This window comes from Tympanuchus pallidicinctus, unplaced genomic scaffold (assembly GCF_026119805.1).
Source record: "Tympanuchus pallidicinctus isolate F22 unplaced genomic scaffold, pur_lepc_1.0 scaffold19, whole genome shotgun sequence".
In the NCBI taxonomy this organism is placed as follows: Eukaryota; Metazoa; Chordata; class Aves; order Galliformes; family Phasianidae; genus Tympanuchus; species Tympanuchus pallidicinctus.
This window is the reverse complement of record NW_026294710.1, coordinates 5403147-5422045: the sequence shown is the minus strand read 5'-3', so window position 1 is coordinate 5422045 and position 18899 is coordinate 5403147. Positions and strand designations below refer to the sequence as shown.

The following is an 18899-nucleotide window of genomic DNA, read 5'->3' as shown; positions in this document are numbered from 1 at the left end:
CAGCAGTTTCCAGAGTAGGCTCAGGGTCAAGGTTGAATTGGGCTGTTATTTTAGAAATGTGAAGAGCTAAGTATATTCCCCAGCCCTCCACCTACCCCATCAATGCAGCTTTAACAATTTTTATCTCTGTTCCCATATTTTCCCCATGACTGCCATTCTCCAGCTTAGTCATCTTGACATTTACGGCCCTGGGAGTGCTAGCTGGGATGGAGGGTATGCACATGGCAAACGGCGTCAGTTATACACGAGCTAGGAGCTGACATATTTCAAGTTACAAATACACATCGGTGCTTTCCTGGACTGATGTATTAATGAACTTTCTCTTTTAATAAGCCTGGTACATGCTGACTTATATTTTATACGATAATTGTTTTAAAATACAGGATTAGAGAAAACAAAAGGGGAAAAAAGGGGCTTCTTTCTCACCAACCTGTATCTGAAGTATGACCAACTCTGCGTCCAGGGCTCTCTTCATTGGGAGTGCTTTGAGCCAGAATTTAATCTGTCTCTCTTTCTCAGCCACCTTCATCTTCAGAAAACTGATTTTTTCATCCATAGCTTGCATCTCAATATCTCCTTTTCTACACAAAAACTCTTGTACATTTATTTTTTCATATAAAATACATATTTCTTCTTCTCGACTTCTAAGCAGAAGGCCACTGCAATAAGCCCAAAAGGAAAAGGTAGGTTTTTTTAAAATTTTGGTTGATATTCCTTGTATTTCATTCAAGAACATAAAAGGTAAATTTAAAAAATGATAGCAATAATCTGGGAAATATAGCAAGATTTCACAGATGCTATTTTAATATCACCATAGCACTTTAAAAAGAGAACAGAATTACAAGCTGAAAATCGGAGAACACATCTACCAAGATTGCTTTGGTGCTTCATACCATTGCTACAAGCTTTTTTTGCCCTCTACAGCATTCATTTGGAAAGTGGAGTAATGTGATTGAAAAGCTTTTCTCTACTCTTCCATATGAGAGTGGTGTACAAAGCACAGAGAGCAGAGGCTACAAGCTCTCAAGGCATTCAGCAGACAAGGTACTGTGCTGTCCTGTAAGAGTTCTGAAGAATGAATGGCTCCAGCAGTGGAGAACCAGCACACACATCCAAGACACACAGCAGCACAGGCGTCGCAGGCTGCTTGCGAGGCACCGTGGTGAAGGTGTCTTTGGTATTCTTGGTTAGACTGGCTCAGAAATCGAAAAGTATCGCCTCATGAATTTCAGAATGACCCACTTCATTGCATCACATTTACACACGTACCTCTCGTTTTGTTCCTCAATGGCTCTTTTGTACTTTCTGTGCAGTTGTGCAATTTCCTCTTCAATGCGGATAACATTATTGGTAAGTCTGTCAAGATCCAAAACCTGCTGCTTTTTCTTTTCGTTCATTTCATACATGACTTGTACGACTTTGGAGCAATCGTTTTTGAGACTCTCTGTAATTGCTACGTTATTTTTATTCTTCATGTTTTGTTTCTGCAGTTCTCTTTAAGGTAACAGAAAAGTAGGAAAGTTTTGAGTCCTTTCAATTTGAAAGCAATTGCAGCACAAAAAAGCAGAGCTTAAAATAATTGCTCAATTGCACAAAGAATCTTCTATGTCACCCTGCTTCAAGGAAGCATGACAAGAGGTAGAATCCTTTTCTGAGAATCGCCTCTGTATGAGCTCTTTCCAACTTGAGCAGATCTGGACTATGGCCCAGTGAAATGCTGTAACTGGAGCCTTCACCACAGCTCTTCTGCCCTGGGAAAAAACTTAAAGAGTAGAAGTGTGGACTGCAAGTTCTTAATGTGCAGTAAGCCTGTCCTCCTCATTTACAGTTCGATATTTAAATAACACGGTTGTGACTCTGAGGTCTCCAAGCTTATAATACACTGTATCCCAACATTCACACGAGATGGAATGTTATCAATCCTCCTATCTGAAAGATGTGGGAAAAACATCATAACAAAAGATTAGGGATAAATCACAACCATGCATGAAATTGAAGAAAAGGCATTGTTTGTGGGGACTGCCAGCCACTGGATGATGGTGCCTTTGCTCAGAAGACAGCTTCTTGTTGCCACGTGGAGCATTGCTTTGGTAACAACAGGGATTCAGACTTATTGCATTTAAACTGCACTAAGTGTCACTTCTGGACTGAGGCTACTTTGTGTACACTGGGAAGATATTTGTTAACGTACAAAAGAGGTAGTGAAAGAAGAAGCACTGTCTCCTATTAAAATATAGAACTGCAGATGAAATGCCCTGCCTCTTATTCTCAGTTCCGTCATGTAGCTGCTGAATTACTCTGTGCAAAGCTGTGAGATTCTTTCTGGTTCATTTCTGCTTTTGTAAACCAACTTCCAGATTGACAGTATTGGAGAAATGCAGTGAATTATTTAATAGAATATGAAAAAAACAATATTTTTGGACTGATACTCTGTCTTCTAAATTGAGCAGCTTGCAGTTAAGTCAGGGATACCCTGATGGATTTTTATCCTTCTTTCTCCTCTTCCTCTCACAAGTAGTTTATTAGGAAGGCCTAAAAAATTTTAGCACAAAACATCAGCTTGCATATGTCATCAGAATCCCTTCAGTCCACAAAGTGCCACTTCTTTTCATCTTGCTTCAGCATGGCTTTGAAGTCAAGGAACATGGAGATTAACTACATATATAGATTGAATTTATCCTGAATGCATTCTTAGGCATGGCTGTGCAATTTTTTTTTGATGCCAGAAAACAAAGTTTTGGGCAAAATGAATTATTTCTAAACTTAGTTTTGGCTGTGCTGTTTTGCTTACAGAATTGACCCTTTCCCAGCTCCCTGCTTTCCTGGCTACTGATTTCATAGACGCTGTCATTGTCTGTACAGCACCAAGCAGAAAATCACCACTTGGATGACAAAAAGATGGCAAAAAGACATCTCCACCAAGCAATGATTGACGAAAAAACAGAATCACACACATACCAGCTGCTCCTCCTCAGCTGTCAGTGTAAGCTTTCATTTTGATCAGGTTTGCCTAGAAGTTGAAGCCATGTTTTGTTTGATCTGAAATATTATCCAGACTACAGTATGACTTTGAAACAAGAAGCTCACTTCTAATTTAATAATTAACTGGCCATATTACTAGCTAGTGACTCACTTACTGGTACCATTCAGTCTATTGTGAATTGTGTATGGACCTCCTTTTGCCAAAAGATGAGCACAACAGAACTGTTCATACTCATATGCTAGAGGCTTGAGAACAGATATACGAAGAAAGTATAAATGCAGTTTTTCACTTGAAAGGATAGGAAAATGAGAAAGAAGGCAGACAAACTTCAAAAAGGTTTCCTTCCCATGCAGTAATGCCCAAACTAATTGTAAATTGTTAGGATTGGAGCAGATTCTATAAGGGTGTTGCAATATTTCTTTGTTTGGATCAGGTACTAAAAGTCAGGGTAATAACTGAGAATAGGATTCTTTCTAAGAAACATTTTCCATTTCTACATCTGTGATTTACAGCTTATTTAAAACTCACCTTTCTTGGGTTATAAGAGTATTCCTTAAAGTTTCTCTTTCACTTGCTTTTACTTTTATCCGGTCTTTAATTTCAGTTGTTTTCTGCTGAGCAACATGCACCAAATGTATACATTTATTCCTTTCACTTTGGATTATATCACACATTTTAGCAACTCCTTGGAGTCTGAGGAGAAGTGTGACAGAAATAATTTTTATAAGTTTAGGCATACATTATCTGGATAAAAATTACTTTATCTAATGTGTAATTGTTTTCTTACTCTTTCTGGACTCTTCTTTTACTCTTTTTATACTGTTCTATTTCAAGATCCTTTCTTTTTATTTCTTTAATAATATTTTGAAGTTGCATCTGAAATTTAAATAGAATTCAGTAAGTGCTTTAGATTTTTCAAAAAGAAACAGAACAGCTCTCCTAGATGAGGAAAATATAGGCAGAATTCTTCCAAGAATTTGTTTTGATTATAATGAAATGCCTTTATTGTAATAACACTAAGCAACCCAGTCTCTCTATGTATACTATAAGTCTTACAATGACTTCTGAAAATGTAGATAATTTATTTCATGCTCAATTTGAAACGAATGATCCCTGCTACCTGTAGTTCTACTGTTTTTATTAAACAGCCTCCAGTTCCATCTCAGTGTAGCTGTGCAGATGCACCATTGAAGTTTTACCTTGAATTTATGATGCACTTTTTTTAAAGAAAAATTCTTTCTTTACTTTTCTGCCTTCTCAGTAGTCACTGGTGATTGAGTAGCATGGCACACTTACATTCCATAAAGGCTCTGCACATCTGATTTCAGTTCCATTCTTTATTTCTTTGACTCTATTTCTTTAGACAGTCAAAAATTCACAATGTGCTGTAAGGATAGCCTACCCGATCTATTTTAATATGGACATACACTGTGGAAGTGTAAACAGTTTGTTCCTGGTATTTAGCCAGAAGAATGGGGGATTTTTCCCTCTTCCTTCAAATTAATAGAATTATTTGCATATGGAAGTGTATCAGGAAAATAAGAACTGGTGTCTCTCCTTGGAGTGAATAGTAGTTCTTCTGATGTCCATACATTTGCAAAACAAAACAACCTTCTTGTACTTCCAAGGATCTCAGTTGGGGCTATCTGCTTTTCTGCCTCTTCCGTAATTGTTCATTTTATTCTGTAGCCTTGAAAGAAAACATCCTTTCAAACACCTTATTTCTACTGTAGCATGATATTTTAGTGCACTGTTGTACTGCACCATAAATTGCTACCAACTAACGGAGTACTATGAGCTGCCTGTGTTAATCATGGAATCCTTAGAGCTGGAAGGAACCTTTAAATGTCATCTGGTCCAACTCCCCTGCAATGAACAGGGATAGTTGTGATGAACATTTCCAATGGAACTTCAAGGTAAAGCGGGAAATGAGAGTCTATAAGGTTTTTCTCATTAGTGATTTAATTTCTTCATATAGCAGCTTTTGCTTTAGAGCAGACCTTCAATCATATGAGATATTTTGATACCTGGACTTTCTGAACTTCCCTAGATTTCTGTTCCTTCTCTTCAACTTTCAGCCAAGTCAGCTGTGCAAGTCTGGATAACTCACTGCGGCATCTTTCCTGCTCCTTGAACAGCCGGCCTTCTTCAGCAATACATTCCTCTAACGTGCGGGCATCCATACCCGATACCAGCTCCTGAGGAAATCAAAGTCAGTTCCTTATGCCCTCACGTATTATCAGTGTTTGAAACACCTTGGCTTTATTTACAAAGCATACCATACATGGATTTAAAAATAAATGAATAACAAAACTGACTTAAAAGTACCATCTGAAGCACCACGCACAATCCTGTGGTAACATCAAAATTTTTTAGCACTTACAAAGTTTCTGTTCCTCCATCCAGCAGCACTTCCAGCTGCTGAATATAAAAGCAAAGAATCAGGGCATGCAGTAAACTGTGCTGCAAAAGGCTTGGAAAACACCTTCTATGCTAAGAATCTCAAAGAGCTTTGTCTCCTTAAAGCAAGATAACTGTATAACGAGATTGGATTTTTTTTTTTGTAGCCGTACAGTGAACAGAAGTTTGATAACAAACTCCTCAAATCAAAGGTCAAACACTTAAAAAATAGAGTGACTGAAAGCTGAAACTAGTCAAATTCTGATGACAGTAACCAGACATTTTTAACATGGATTAACCCTTGACACAATTTGGCAGGAACTGGTCCTTTCTCTCCCAGTGTAATTTTGAAATCAAGATTTGGACTTTCCCTAAGTCTTTGCTATAGTTCAAAGGAGAGTTTATTCAGGGAACTTCTATGATCTGTATTGTACTGGTGGTCAGTTCAAATATCCAGAATGGTTCCTTATGCAACCTTCAAATCAGCTTATTTCAGGATGAGGTGAATGGATGAATTTCTGAGCTCCGCCAGCTATGGCAGACCATTAAGGACACAAACAGTGACACGTATGTACCTATGCATATCCAAACACAAGCTGAATCTCACCTGACAATTCTAATGACTTCAAAGACAGCACAAAAGAAATATGAGAATAAGATAAGAGAATATGAACTTAGGAAGAAAGTATGTCTAAAATTTACTGCTTATTATAAAGTCATCCAGAAAGTGGCAAGTAGTAATACTCTTGTGAATGAGACATCTGCATTTCCAGCACATTTGACCCCGGTGAATATCGACAGACATCCACACATCTAGAGGAAGATGTCTGCACCTGTGGCAGGGAACTGTAAGTAGAGGATCGTTAAGGTCCTTTCCATACAGATCAGTCAGAAACTATTGCCATTAAAAAAAAAATAAAAAAATGGTTCCTTTATTCTCATGACAGAAAACCAATCATTACAGGGAATTAAAATGAGAATGAAGAACTCATCACCTGTTTAGCTAAACATCTCTTTTTCATTTCAATTTCCTTCTGCAGTTCTCGTCTTCTTTCTAGTAATACTCCATTAATTTTAGGGATAGCTTCTGCCTGCAAAAATAAATCAGGCATTCTCAATGATGGCAACAAGAGGTGTGAAAAATGCAGAAAATCTATTTCAATTACTTATACACATGATGAAATTATTATTTTTCTGTCTCGTTGCAACTCTTAATCCAAGAGTTACTGGTGGCTGAGCAGAATTCCTCAACACCATGCCCAAGTTTCTGAAGGTTTTCTTAAACATTACAAAGCCCAGTTTAAGTGATGGAATGTATAAGTGTTATGTTATTGGTTTAAATTGTGAAGGATTTTCCTGTTTCTCCATGAGGCTCCAGGAAGTCCAAGCAAACAGCATAGCTATGTACAACTTTTTCTTGTACATTATGGGAGAACCTGTTTATTCAGCCAGATTTTAGAAAGAAATGCGAGAAGGAAGAAATTACTTTCTGATTAAATCTGAACAATCCAACTAAAACCATTTGTGTGATAGATCTTGTGAGGCACCAGGTTTTTTTCGCCTCACAGCACTCTGGTATTCACTTGCACTTAAAGAAAGGATAACATGGCATGGTAAAGGTCAAGCTCTGAGGTTATTTGCTATTTGATTCCAGCTCTGGGACAGGTCAGATCTGACTTAGATTTGCTAAAAGGTCAACATAATCCACGCTAAACAAATTGCTTTCGCTCTCATGGAGGGAGTGAACACAGCATTTCTGCAGTGTACATCAGTTACCACTTCTGCTGTGCTGTTACCACTTCTGCTGTGCACTTCTGGCTGTGGCGGATGTGGACACACATTTCCAAAATGGGATTCTAAAGGTGCCATCAGGCTCCTGTGTCTGGAAGCAGAAAGCTCCTACCAACATCTTTCATCCATTAAAGGCTTCTGTTGGCATCAGACAAGACTCAAGTTTGGCGCTTTTGGCAGGAGACCAGGCCAGGGAGAGGAGCAGCAGCCCTGCCCGGGGCTGGAGGCAGCCAGGGCCGCCAGTTCTCTTTCACACAGAATGTCACTTTAGCAATAGCTGACCTTTCACAACTTACTGAGAAGAAAAAAAGTTGAAGGAAGTGTTCATGTGATTTCCTTATTCTACAAACCAATTGCTCTGCACTTAGCACATCGCTTAAACTAGGAGAAATCTGGGGAAGCATGTTGATGGACTGCTGCCTCTGCAATCACACTGTTATATTAGCTATTATTCCTGGTGAGTTTTTTGCTTGGCATCACCTTGAATATTAAAATATGTCAACTTTTGTGCTCCCAAATCTTTCAAATGAAAATCATCTCAAGATAGCAAATGAAAGCAGAATTGAGCTTGAACTGCAGTTCTCATTCCAGTACTGCATGTGAGCTGACTGTGCTGCAGGGCAGAGGTGATTTCACATTTTCTCATCTAAAAGAGCCAAGAATGCAATCAGAGAAAACACAGACAATGGGACAGATGAGCTGAAAAGACTGTATTGTCCTGGCCTGTTCATGTTGTCACACAGCAGCATCCTGCAGCTTCTGGAGAATGATTCTGCTCTGAGCTCCACCTTTATCTCTGCTGGCATTCCCTCTCCCGCACACCTCGTGGTGCTGCAACTTGCAACACAAATTCAAGCCTGCAGTATAACCCGTGTTAGCACTGAGGGAATCCCCTGCAATGCAACTAAACCTGTATGGTTCCATTGCAGGTCTCTGGCCCTTTCACACAGTGTAAAGGGGTTGGGTTGGGATCTCACCCAGCTCAGTGAACTTTAACCACATCTCTATCAGTGAATGATGGGGCTTGGTTTTAATATCGCGTGACTTTGAACAACTGTGATCCTCCCTCCAGAATTCTTTCTTCAACAGCAACACAGGACAAAATTCAGCTTCCCAGATTCTCTGAGCTGATACCCAATAGAAACGCAGCATGATCTTTAAGATCCAAGTCTGGAATATGTGCATCCCTTTAACCAATAGCTCAGGAAATTCAGGTTAAAAGTTTAGGTGTAGTTATACAGAGATTTTCCTCTTCCCAAGAGTGCTACCAAGTAATAAATGCACGTGTGAATTCAGAAGAAAATGTCATCTTCATGTATAGAAGAAGACATTAAAAAAAAAGTCTGATTGACAAAGATTAAATATTACTGAGTAATGTTTACAGCTGGAAAAAATAGCAAAGCCAAGTATACGTGGGTTCTGATACCATAAAGTTATGTAAAGAATTTTATAGTGATGCAACAAAGAGTTTCTTTTTCTGCTTAGAAGGACCAAGAAAAATGGTGCTGACACAATGTCATGTTAAGAAACATCAACTCCTTGTACTTTCAAATCAGATAATTGATATATTATTATCCTGCAAAAAAAAAAATACCGACTAAGCATGACGAATTTTATGAGTGACTTACAGTCTAGAAAGAAATGTAGGAAAAAAGCTTAAGAAAAAGGGATTAGAAGAACCAGTGATGAGAGGAAGTTATTGGGAAAAAGCAGACAAAATAATGTTTTAAGAAAGAATGGGAAGAAGAAAAGAAAGGAAATGCTTCAAGTAGACAAGCAAACTAAACAGCTCTTTAATAGCAAGGTAATAGAAGGCACAAAAAATAGAGTAAATCGGTATGAGAAGAGTAATAGGTGATACACTAAAACAAGGAGGAAGCTGAGAAAAGAGAAAGTTCAGTGGAAATGAAGGAAACATAAGGAAATATATATATATATATATATTACCAGACTATATAGAGTGCTAATTTCCTGCCCCCAGAATAATGTTAAACACATCATAAATTATTTGCAGCAATGTTCAAGTAATCTTCAAACTTAATAAAGATGATCTTTGTTTGTTATCTGATGTGAAACCCAGGACCTGGGTAATATGTAGCTATGTGGCCTTATTTGCCTGATACAAACTTCTTTGATGCCAGCAAGCAAGCCACTATGCTACTGCACATAGAAAATGATACAGTACCTCAAAGGAGGACATATGCCACAGTGCCAATATAATCAGTGCCAGCTCTGATTAGGATGCTCCTTCAATTACTGTTTCTTAATAAGAGCCCCAGTATGGGTTCACACAGTATTCTCACTACAGCTATAAAAACTGAGAGCATCCTTAGTCAGTAGCTGTGGCACTCTTAACACTTCTCTGTGCATAAGACTTAGAAAAGTCTTATCCTACTCCCTCTGTTAGGATTGGTCCAAGTATATCATACATGAATTTTCTGCAAGAAAATTTGGAATTCTTATGATCAAGGTGTTCATACAGACCTCTAATTTCAATGTTTTGTGTTGTGACTTGTCTTGTTCCAAGGACTCATAAATCGTGTTCAGCTGTAGCTCCATCTTTTTCAGATTTCTCAGGTCTTTATATTTCTCTACTTGCATGTGAATGAGAGTTTCCCGTTGTTGCTTTTTCTCAAGGATTTGTTTCTTTAATGCATGGTTCAGAGAGTCTCTATGGAGATAAACAGAGAATTTCAGAGACAGGTAATTTGAGCAAGATGTGTTTGCATCAGGCACAATCATTTTAATGGGGTTTGAGTGCAAAGTAATTATCTCCAAGCAGGAAGACAAAATCATGATGTACTGCCACAAGTCACCTTACAATTAGCTGGTAACAATTTTATAACTTTAAGAAATGATAATATTCCTAATTATGTCAGTGAGGTCTCACAACCTGTTCTAAATCTGCTACAAGTCTGTAGAAGATGAATTATTATAGGAAGAAGACATGGTTTTTTAGTATGTTTACATGGTCATGACCCTCAAATATTTCAATTCACAGTGCCGCTATCCTTTAACATAAAACTTCAAAGGCAAAAGCATTTGTGCTGAGAATATGACCATGATTATACCTGTACTTTGTCCTCAGGAGTCAGCTGAAGCTTATGACTGACCTAACGGCTTATTTTAGTTTACCAAGTACATATAAGATCAAAATTTCAAAGAGAATATGAAAGCTATGAGTGGCCAATTCCCATTGAAATTATGGAGTATGGTGCAGAAATCTATGAGTCTCATCTGAAAATGAAACAGCTGAACTTTTTTTGCTCAGTTTGCTTTCTGTGGTCTACACAGAGAAAAAGATATTGTCACTGCAGGGAGAACCATTTTCCCTTTCAGAGCAAAATGCAGAGCTTCACTCTCCCAGGATTTTATCAAATGTTTCTACTTCTTGATGTTCTTTTCTGAGCCAGATCCCAGAGACCAGCAGTTTATAGAAACATTCCTGAAGACAAAACCAACTCTGGCATTTCTGCTCCATCATGGTTTCCACATAGAACTTGAAAACATAAGCAAAGCAATACAAAAAGAGATGTTTCAGAACAAAGTGCTCCCTCACTCTACACAGCTTACATCTACGGCTCTTACCTCTCTACCAGGATCACCAGTTCCTTTTCTCTGCCAATTTCTAGCAATCTTATCAAAGCAGCACATTCTTGTTCTTTGCTCTCCTGCAAAGCTCTTTTTCCATCCAATTCCTTCATTACATCTTCTGATTCTTGCAAGATATTTTCTGTCGCTTTGTCAATGTCTTTCAGGGCACAGTTTAATTCCTGCATTTGGTTATTAAGGTCCTCATTTTGATTCTCTGCATCGCTGTGGATATGTGTTAACAAAAGAGTAGAGGTTGACATTGCTACATGTGTATTTAAATGACAAAATTTAGATTGTTAGTGTTCACAGGAGCACAAAATTATTTCAAAGCCACAGCTATCTGCTTGAAATGTACAATAGCAAGCTACTAATCTTCACATTGCAAGACAGTTCTGCATCAAACTACAAATGATCGTGGGGATCTTAGCACCAGGACAGTGTTAAAAAATGGTAACGGAGCTCTGTCAGTATCACTGGATCCAGGGTTGTGATGCTTCCAGCCGTCATTCCAAGGCTGGAAGCTCAGAGTTTGTGTCTGTGACCTGTCTCAGGTAGAAGGACTCATTTAAATACTCCATTAATAATCTACTAAGTGCACTCACTCTTTAAAACTGCTTCTCTGTACCACGATAGGGAAAACTTCTTGTACGTACAATAGCAGAGTCACATTAAACATTAAGCAGAGTTTTGAGGAGAAAATAAAAGAAAACTATCACATAAATTTTAAAATTGAGAAATTTAACATAGTCAACCAACAACTTTATTTCTGACAGGGACTGCAGGCAGGCAACACAAAACTCTCTGTGTATCCCTGTGTGCTAGCAGGGCATATGTGCTCTGTTCAGCTGGATGGGCACTTAGCTTCCAGCAGCTGGGAGCAACCAGGCTGACACTGCAGGTACCAGATAGATTTTACACATGCAGAAAGCAGCACATTATGCTCTGATGGAGGACAAAACAGCCACGAAACCAGAGAAAAAAAAGGCTGCTGACTGGCTTGCTTTCCCAGCTGAAATATTTGACAGAGTTCACACTGGGAGCTTATAGTAAACAGCCTCTGCCTGGCAAACCGCTGTGTATGCATGGAGGGAAATGCTTGTTTCCTTGGGTCAGACCTCCACCTGTGTGAAAACTGCTACAGTTTCCCTGAGGCCAATGTAAATAAACTTATGTGCACTCACTGAGATCTACAACATATAAAACAGGCTAATTGCTGTGTTACACACTACACATAACAGCTTAACTTACTAACCATTGAAAATCTACTAAGCGGATCTGATATATATTAATTACTGTAGTGCAGTAAGATGGTTAAATAATTATCAGCTTTGTTCTCTATTTTTTTTTGTGTGTGCTTAAATTATATACAAATATAGAATAGTTTTGGTTGAATAGACCTTAAAGATTATCTTATTCCAGTCCCCTGACATGGACCGGGACATCTTCCAAGAGATGAAAGTATTTAAATGGAAAGTATTTCACTGCATAAGCAACATTTTTTAGAAGGGTGCATTGATTTTGAGTGGATTATCAACACTGTTTTAAATGATGATCCTAATTTCAATCAACAGCTACTCTCTAATGCCTGTGTAACAAATGGATGAAAACAAGGAATACATACATACATATATTTATTTCATTTACTAAAAGCATACATTTTTTTCTGATTCATCTTCTCAGCTTCCTTTCTAAGTTGCACTGGAACACCAAGGATCTTAACTAATTCATCCTAGCAACAAAAGACAAAGGTTAGGTTCATAGCCTCACAATCTTGGGTGATTTAAGAGAATTAATACTCATATAGAACTGCTGTGAAACTTGGCAAGAAACCTATTTTCAAATCATTTGAACTTATCTCAGGAAAGTGTAGCTGCTGCTTTTGAAAATAATTACTGTTATTTACCATGTCATTATGTCTGAAAAACAAGATTCCCACTTGGATGCAATTAATATGCCTGCATATGTCATCTATATCATGAAAAGGAAAGCTGCAAAGACCTGGGTGCATTTTTTAAAATTCTCTGGACAAATCTGTACTAAGTTGGATGTGTTAGAGGAGCCTTACAATAACACAACATAGCAAACACGACATTTTGCAAAGCACTTTTACTCAAAACCATGACTTCTATTATTTCCTATAGGAATAACAGTGAATATGGGACAGCAGTATATCTCATGCTTATTGGAAAATGATAAAATCCATACTGTAATGCCATTAAATGAGTTGGAATGACAAGCAACATCCTCTGCATCCTTAGACTGCACTGTAGATTCACTGCATCCTTAGACAAGAGCAGGCACCCACACACACATACGTGCACAAACACAAAGATATGTGCATAATTAGTTTTGTGTTACTTTTAAACCATCCTGGACCTCCAGAAGCTTTTCCACTTCTTTCTTATCTATTATCATCAGCTTCTGCTTGGATAAAATGTCTTCCTTCATTGCGTTAACTTCTGCTTTCCTTTGGATTACTTCTTTGAGGAGCTCATCACAATCTTCTTTCATTTTTTTAATTTTCTTATCTGCTTCCTTTAAAAATGAAGTAGGAGATGAGATCCCTTTACATTGTTTGATGTTTCAGATATTACAGAATTTACTGACACTGAATGATGCTAACATTTTTTACAAGGTATAAAATATGATCTTTTCTTCTACTGATAATTAGCAGAATTTTATTTCCAACAAATATGCATGTGTTCATCAGAATTTGACTGCAGAAGTATTTTGCATACTCACGTCCTATAACTTGTAGCTATATTTACCCATTTGCTGCATACTGTAAAAAAATACTGAGTAAACTTAGGAATATCCAGATCTTTTATCAATCAAATAAGCACTGCTTCGCCTACAGTCATCAGACCTGAATTATTTGCTATCATCTCTCCTATAAAATCAGCCATCTATCTTTCTACGTAAGTTAAAGACCTTTATAGCCATGCACTGTGAAAATATTTTCAGAGATGTTTTGGTATATTAGCAGACAGAGCAGAAAACATGTCTTTTCTCACATTTCATACTTACACCTTGCTTTGGAATTCTTTCATAGTCTTTTTCCAGAAGTCTTTTCTCTTCTTGCAAACTGCAGGAGAATCAAAGCAGAGCTAGATGTATTAGTAATACGTCAAACAAGGAACAAGTACTGAAGCCTCTGTTCTGCTCCACCAACACATATGGTGAGCTATCATCAGGGACAGCTTAAGGGTGTTCAGATGTAAACAGAGATTGCTCTCTACTAAAAGATAGGTCATACTCAAACAGCATTTATTCTAGTTCACATATCTAACCATTTGATCTGGACTTTCTCAGTCTTACCACCTCCTGTACGGTTGCTTTTGTTCCTCCTTCACCCTTGTGGTAACACTAACAAAGTTAGAGAATCAGAAACATGCTACACACTTCAATACACTTCACAGCACTTCAACATAGAGCTGAGGAAAAGGAAAGAGTAGGTGTGGAAAGTATATCCACAAAGAGACCACATGCCAATGAAAGAGCACTTGGGGGTGTGAAACTTTCTTCCTTTGATTGTTCACATTCACACTGTAAACAGCTGAAAGTAAAGTTCCTCAAATCTAAAATGGGCTCCTGTGACAAAATACTCCTGAAAAGTGACCAGGGACATAGGCCAAGGCAATGGGACATAGTAGCAAACTATACTGAAGAGCCAAGGTGACCACAGAATCATAGAATGGCCTGTGTTGAAAAGGGCCTTAAAGATCATCTATGTCCAACACCATTGCAATTTCATGTCTGGCATCAGAGACAGATGATGGAGAGCAGAAGGAGGAAAGGAAATATAGGAGAGCTCTGGGTGTGTTTTCAGCCATGTTGCCCTGAGAAAGTTGAAGTGACAACAAAAAATGGAGCTGAGTGAGCAAGCATGTTAGACTTAAAACAGGAGCTTCTTGATGGCAGATAGGTAAAAACTGCCAAATATCACAAACTAGCCTTAATGAAGGAATACATCAGTACAACCCCAGTGCATGCAATGAACAACAACCTAAATGAGGTATATGGTCTACAGCAGCTTGCATGTTAGCACAACCAAACTGAGCTTTAGTCATTGTAGCACTGGTGGGGGATTAGTAAGCAGGTTCTCTCAATACAATTAATATTTGTGATGACACTTTTTGAGTCTCAAGCTATAAATGAGTAATGATTACAACTAAGGAGCAGGTGAAACAAAACTATTTGTCCCAGATATACAAAAGAATCAACTTCAAGCAATAAATCTGTGTTTTGTTTCTCCAACATGAGGATGTGCTGGTCAGTTCACCTGGAGCCTCAGGGTTGTCTGCAAGAATCTGCTATCCCACTCTTTAAATAAAGGGAGAATTAACAGAGGCAGACAGGCTTTCATGAAATAGTTGTGTCACTCGAGGGTGTAAATTGTGGCAAGAGAACCCTGGAGCAGCCTTGACTGCGCAGAGTAGGTAGATATTACAGGTCTTCTGAATGTGGGTCACGCTGAAGAGAGGCCACCCATCAGTATTTCTTGGACACCTTCCAGGGGCAGCTTCAGTCTTTGCAAGGTGGTGGTTCGCTTTTTGGGTGGTAGCAATGGTGGGGAGAGATCAGCTGACTGGTGGCCTCCTCCTCGTGGAGAATCCTTTAGATCTCTTGGTCACTTCTTTATTAGTGTTTGTTGTTGTTGTTTTTGTTTGTTTGTTTGTTTGTTGTTGTTTTTCCCAGTAACTGGTTTCTTATGTTTTGTGGTTTTTTTCTTCAAACAAAAGGAGCAAAACTTCTATGCATAAGCCCCAGATAAAGACTTTTGAGTCAAGGGAATAAAACAGTTAAAAGAGAGCTGAGCTGACAGTGTTGCAATTCAAATGTTCGTGAAGAACAAGGTCTGACTCAGATGAAGAGCAAAGAGGAAATAAAGACACAGAGTAGAGCTTTTTATTTACAGTACGTACGTATATTTGTTTGTGCAGAGTGCAATAATACCTCCATGGGAACTGCTGTGTCTGAAAACTGATTTGAATGCCAGAGAGAATGAGTGCAGGAAAAGTTTTTCAAAGAAAAACAAATAATTTTAGGTCAACGGTCCCCCCCAAAATGATGACAATATTTATAAAGGAAAGTTCCATTTCAAAATTGAGAAACTGCACAGAACAAGATCGCAGACAGACACAGGCATATCTTGCACTGTACAGTGCAAGTATAACTGAGCAGACAGAAACATCAGGTGGTTTCTTTGCTGAAGTTGGTTCAGGAGTTACTGCTTTTATGTCCCACTGGTTATAGACAACAAGGGATCAAACTGTGATGAAAATTGAGCTACTTTGATTTGGTGATAGAATATTTGTTCCCATGTACTATGCCTCTGAACTACAGCTGAGACCTACGTTGAAATGCTGTGCTGGTCAAACTCAATATTTCCACCTACTGACAGGTTTTCTGAGTGTATTAATAAGTTAACAGTGACAATTTGTATTCCCAGTATGTGTGGGCAGGATTCCTAGCAGGACTCCTTGGGACTGGCATAATCACACTAATTGTAATGAATGTTCACTCTGCACAAATATCCACAACTGTCTGACTGCCACAGAACCTGATTAAATAAGTCCTGCTCAAATGGATTAAAGACGTACTGCAGTGGTCATCATCAGTCTGCATTGTGCCCTCTTTTATATTGTGCCAGACAATCAAAAGAACAATCAAAAAAATTAGGAGGAGAACATAGTTGACACTGTTTTTCTTTTGTCACATTCCTCATTCATGAGGACAGATTCCTGTGGAGCCATTCCAACCTCACAACAAAGACTCTGCCATCCATCAAAAGTAAAATGATTTGAACACCTCGTTTTCTGTGACATAAACAAGGTCAACAGGACACTGCAAGCACCAAGTGAAGTTGCCAGAGGAGCTGGCATGCTGACTTCTATTACACAGAAAACAGTGAAGGGATAAAAAAAAAAAAGGGAGGCAGAAGGAAGAGGTGAAAGACAGGGTAAAAAGAATAGAAAAATGAAGAAGGGAAATTTATTTACTATTTTTGAATTAATAATTTCAAAAAATGTGAACATCTAAAGAATTTACTACATTAGTTTTACATACTTAACATTCACTTTTGCAGATTGCTTTTTTTCATTTTGTTTTGCTAAAATTCGTATTTTCTCCGTGACACTGTTAGTTTTTTGGCAAAACATTATTTTAGTTTCTGAAAATTGTTTCCATTGGATGCCCTTTCAAAAAACTGCCTTTAAAAATCGCATTTCAAGTTTAAAATGAATGTTTCAAATCTGGACTTAAGTTAGGTGCTAAAACAAAACTCTTTCTGTGCATTCAGTGAGTGCTATTGGTGTGATTTATCTTACCCTCGTGAGGATATGGTTTCATGAATTGTTATGACTCAGTTTAATAGATTACCACCAGTAAATATTGAGCATCTCAAAGCTCTAGGTTTCTCCTCAGCTCTTGGCCACAGAATCCTCAAGGCAGCTCCAGGGTTCCTAAGAAACTACTCTGTGAGCCAACATAAGTCATTAAAACAGCTAAAAATCACCAAATCAGACTTTTTACTTCTTTTTCTCTTTTAGTGAGTTTAACTGGCTCTCAGAGTTGAAGTGACTTGTGGGTGTGGACTAGGGCAATGGAAAGGGAGAGGAGCATACATCTGGGAGCAGGAAAGGAGTGTTTGTGAGTGTTTCTTACCTTCTACTTATCTCTGTGAAGTTCAATAGCAGAATCATGCATTTAAAGCTATCACGGATGCAGATGTAATGAGTTAAAAAAAAAAAAAGCATGTGGAAAATTGGATTGGACCATTAATGAAAATGCATTCCAGACTTTTCCCTCAGAGATGTCTACAGCTGCAAACTGCTGCAGAAATAAAATAAAATTGTCAGAGAGATTAAGAAATGCAGTGGTAGTTGTCAACAGAGGTCCATTTCAGTTCCTCCGCAAGCAAAAGAACATTCTCAATGCCATGAATCCCAACACACAAGGAAGTGAACTTCTTCAACTGCTCTTACACATAGTTGGGACTGCTGAGGTACCATAGAAAGTGCTCAGCACTTCACAACTACAAACCTCCCAGCTAGTGACCACAAGAACATATCAGAGCTGACAAGTTGCCAGCGTGGCATTCCTGTAAGGCTCTTAACGCTGTTTAGTTTGTACACACTGGAGAATGCAGTCATAAGATGAGCTGGTACCAACTTCAAACTGTAATCTAACTTATTTATTAATTGTAATTCTTTACTAGATAAACTACGGATAAAAACTTTTCCCTTTTTAATTGCTCAGTGACTAATACTGAAATAATTGCAAGCATTGAAGTAATTTTCCATACTTGTAATGCTTGTACAAGAACAAAATCTGTTTTGCAATCCTGATTTGTCTGCAATAGCACACAGGACTTGAGTGAGCAGCCATTTTGTGAGCTGGGTAACTGGCTATGAGGGCTGTTGCAGTACGCGCCCGTTCCGCTTTCCCAGGAGACCGCAGCTTGGCCAATTACTGAGGTGACACCAATATGATGAGCAGTAAAATGGCGTTTATTACACGTATTAACTACCTTATATAGCCTAATTACTTCGTCTACGCCCCTAGGGGCCTACATCACACATCAATCATTAGAGCAGGGAGGGAGCTTAGCACATCAGACCCCGCGGGGGGGTCTCGCAATTTCGCAGTTGCTGACAACAGAGGGCTGCAGGTTAGACTGGGGCTTCAGGAGAAAATTGTTTTCAAGAATCAGGCACACTTAACCACACAGACTCTAGGTATAAATAATTTAATTTTAAATTAATTGCTTACTTTTTAAAGTTTAGGTCATATATTCATTTATATGACAAATTCATTATTTATCAGTAATGAGCAATAACTGGTGCTATGATCAAATAAAGCAAAGCAGCACTTCCTTGTTTTATCTCAAAAGCCAGGGCTCCAAACCTCACATGGGCAGTAAAATAAATTTTTTCTTCAAGACAGAACCCATCTTTGCTGATCATATCAATCCATTTTCAGTCTATATTCTTACTGAGGCACTTCCAGTTGTACAAAACAATAAGTAATTAAAACAAAAGATGAAGTACCACCTTCAGATGTTGAAAAATGTATATGATCTGGAAAAAAAAAATGTTTATAGAGGCAAGAAGACAGGAAATGAAAGATG

General features: G+C 38.2%; 1 protein-coding gene across 1 annotated transcript in view; it reads right to left on the bottom strand.

Annotated features, from left to right (window-relative positions):
* CCDC146 (coiled-coil domain containing 146) overlaps positions 1-18899 on the bottom strand; it is a 70429-nt gene that overhangs the window by 10306 nt on the left and 41224 nt on the right. The window contains exons 7-17 of the mRNA XM_052680791.1: positions 13796-13853; positions 13127-13303; positions 12424-12497; positions 10763-10990; positions 9659-9845; positions 6379-6474; positions 5011-5181; positions 3771-3859; positions 3512-3676; positions 1270-1494; positions 431-659 (exon numbers count right to left, since the gene is read on the bottom strand). Of these exons, the coding sequence (XP_052536751.1) occupies positions 431-659; positions 1270-1494; positions 3512-3676; positions 3771-3859; positions 5011-5181; positions 6379-6474; positions 9659-9845; positions 10763-10990; positions 12424-12497; positions 13127-13303; positions 13796-13853 (1699 nt within the window). The remainder of the gene's footprint in view (positions 1-430; positions 660-1269; positions 1495-3511; positions 3677-3770; positions 3860-5010; positions 5182-6378; positions 6475-9658; positions 9846-10762; positions 10991-12423; positions 12498-13126; positions 13304-13795; positions 13854-18899) is intronic.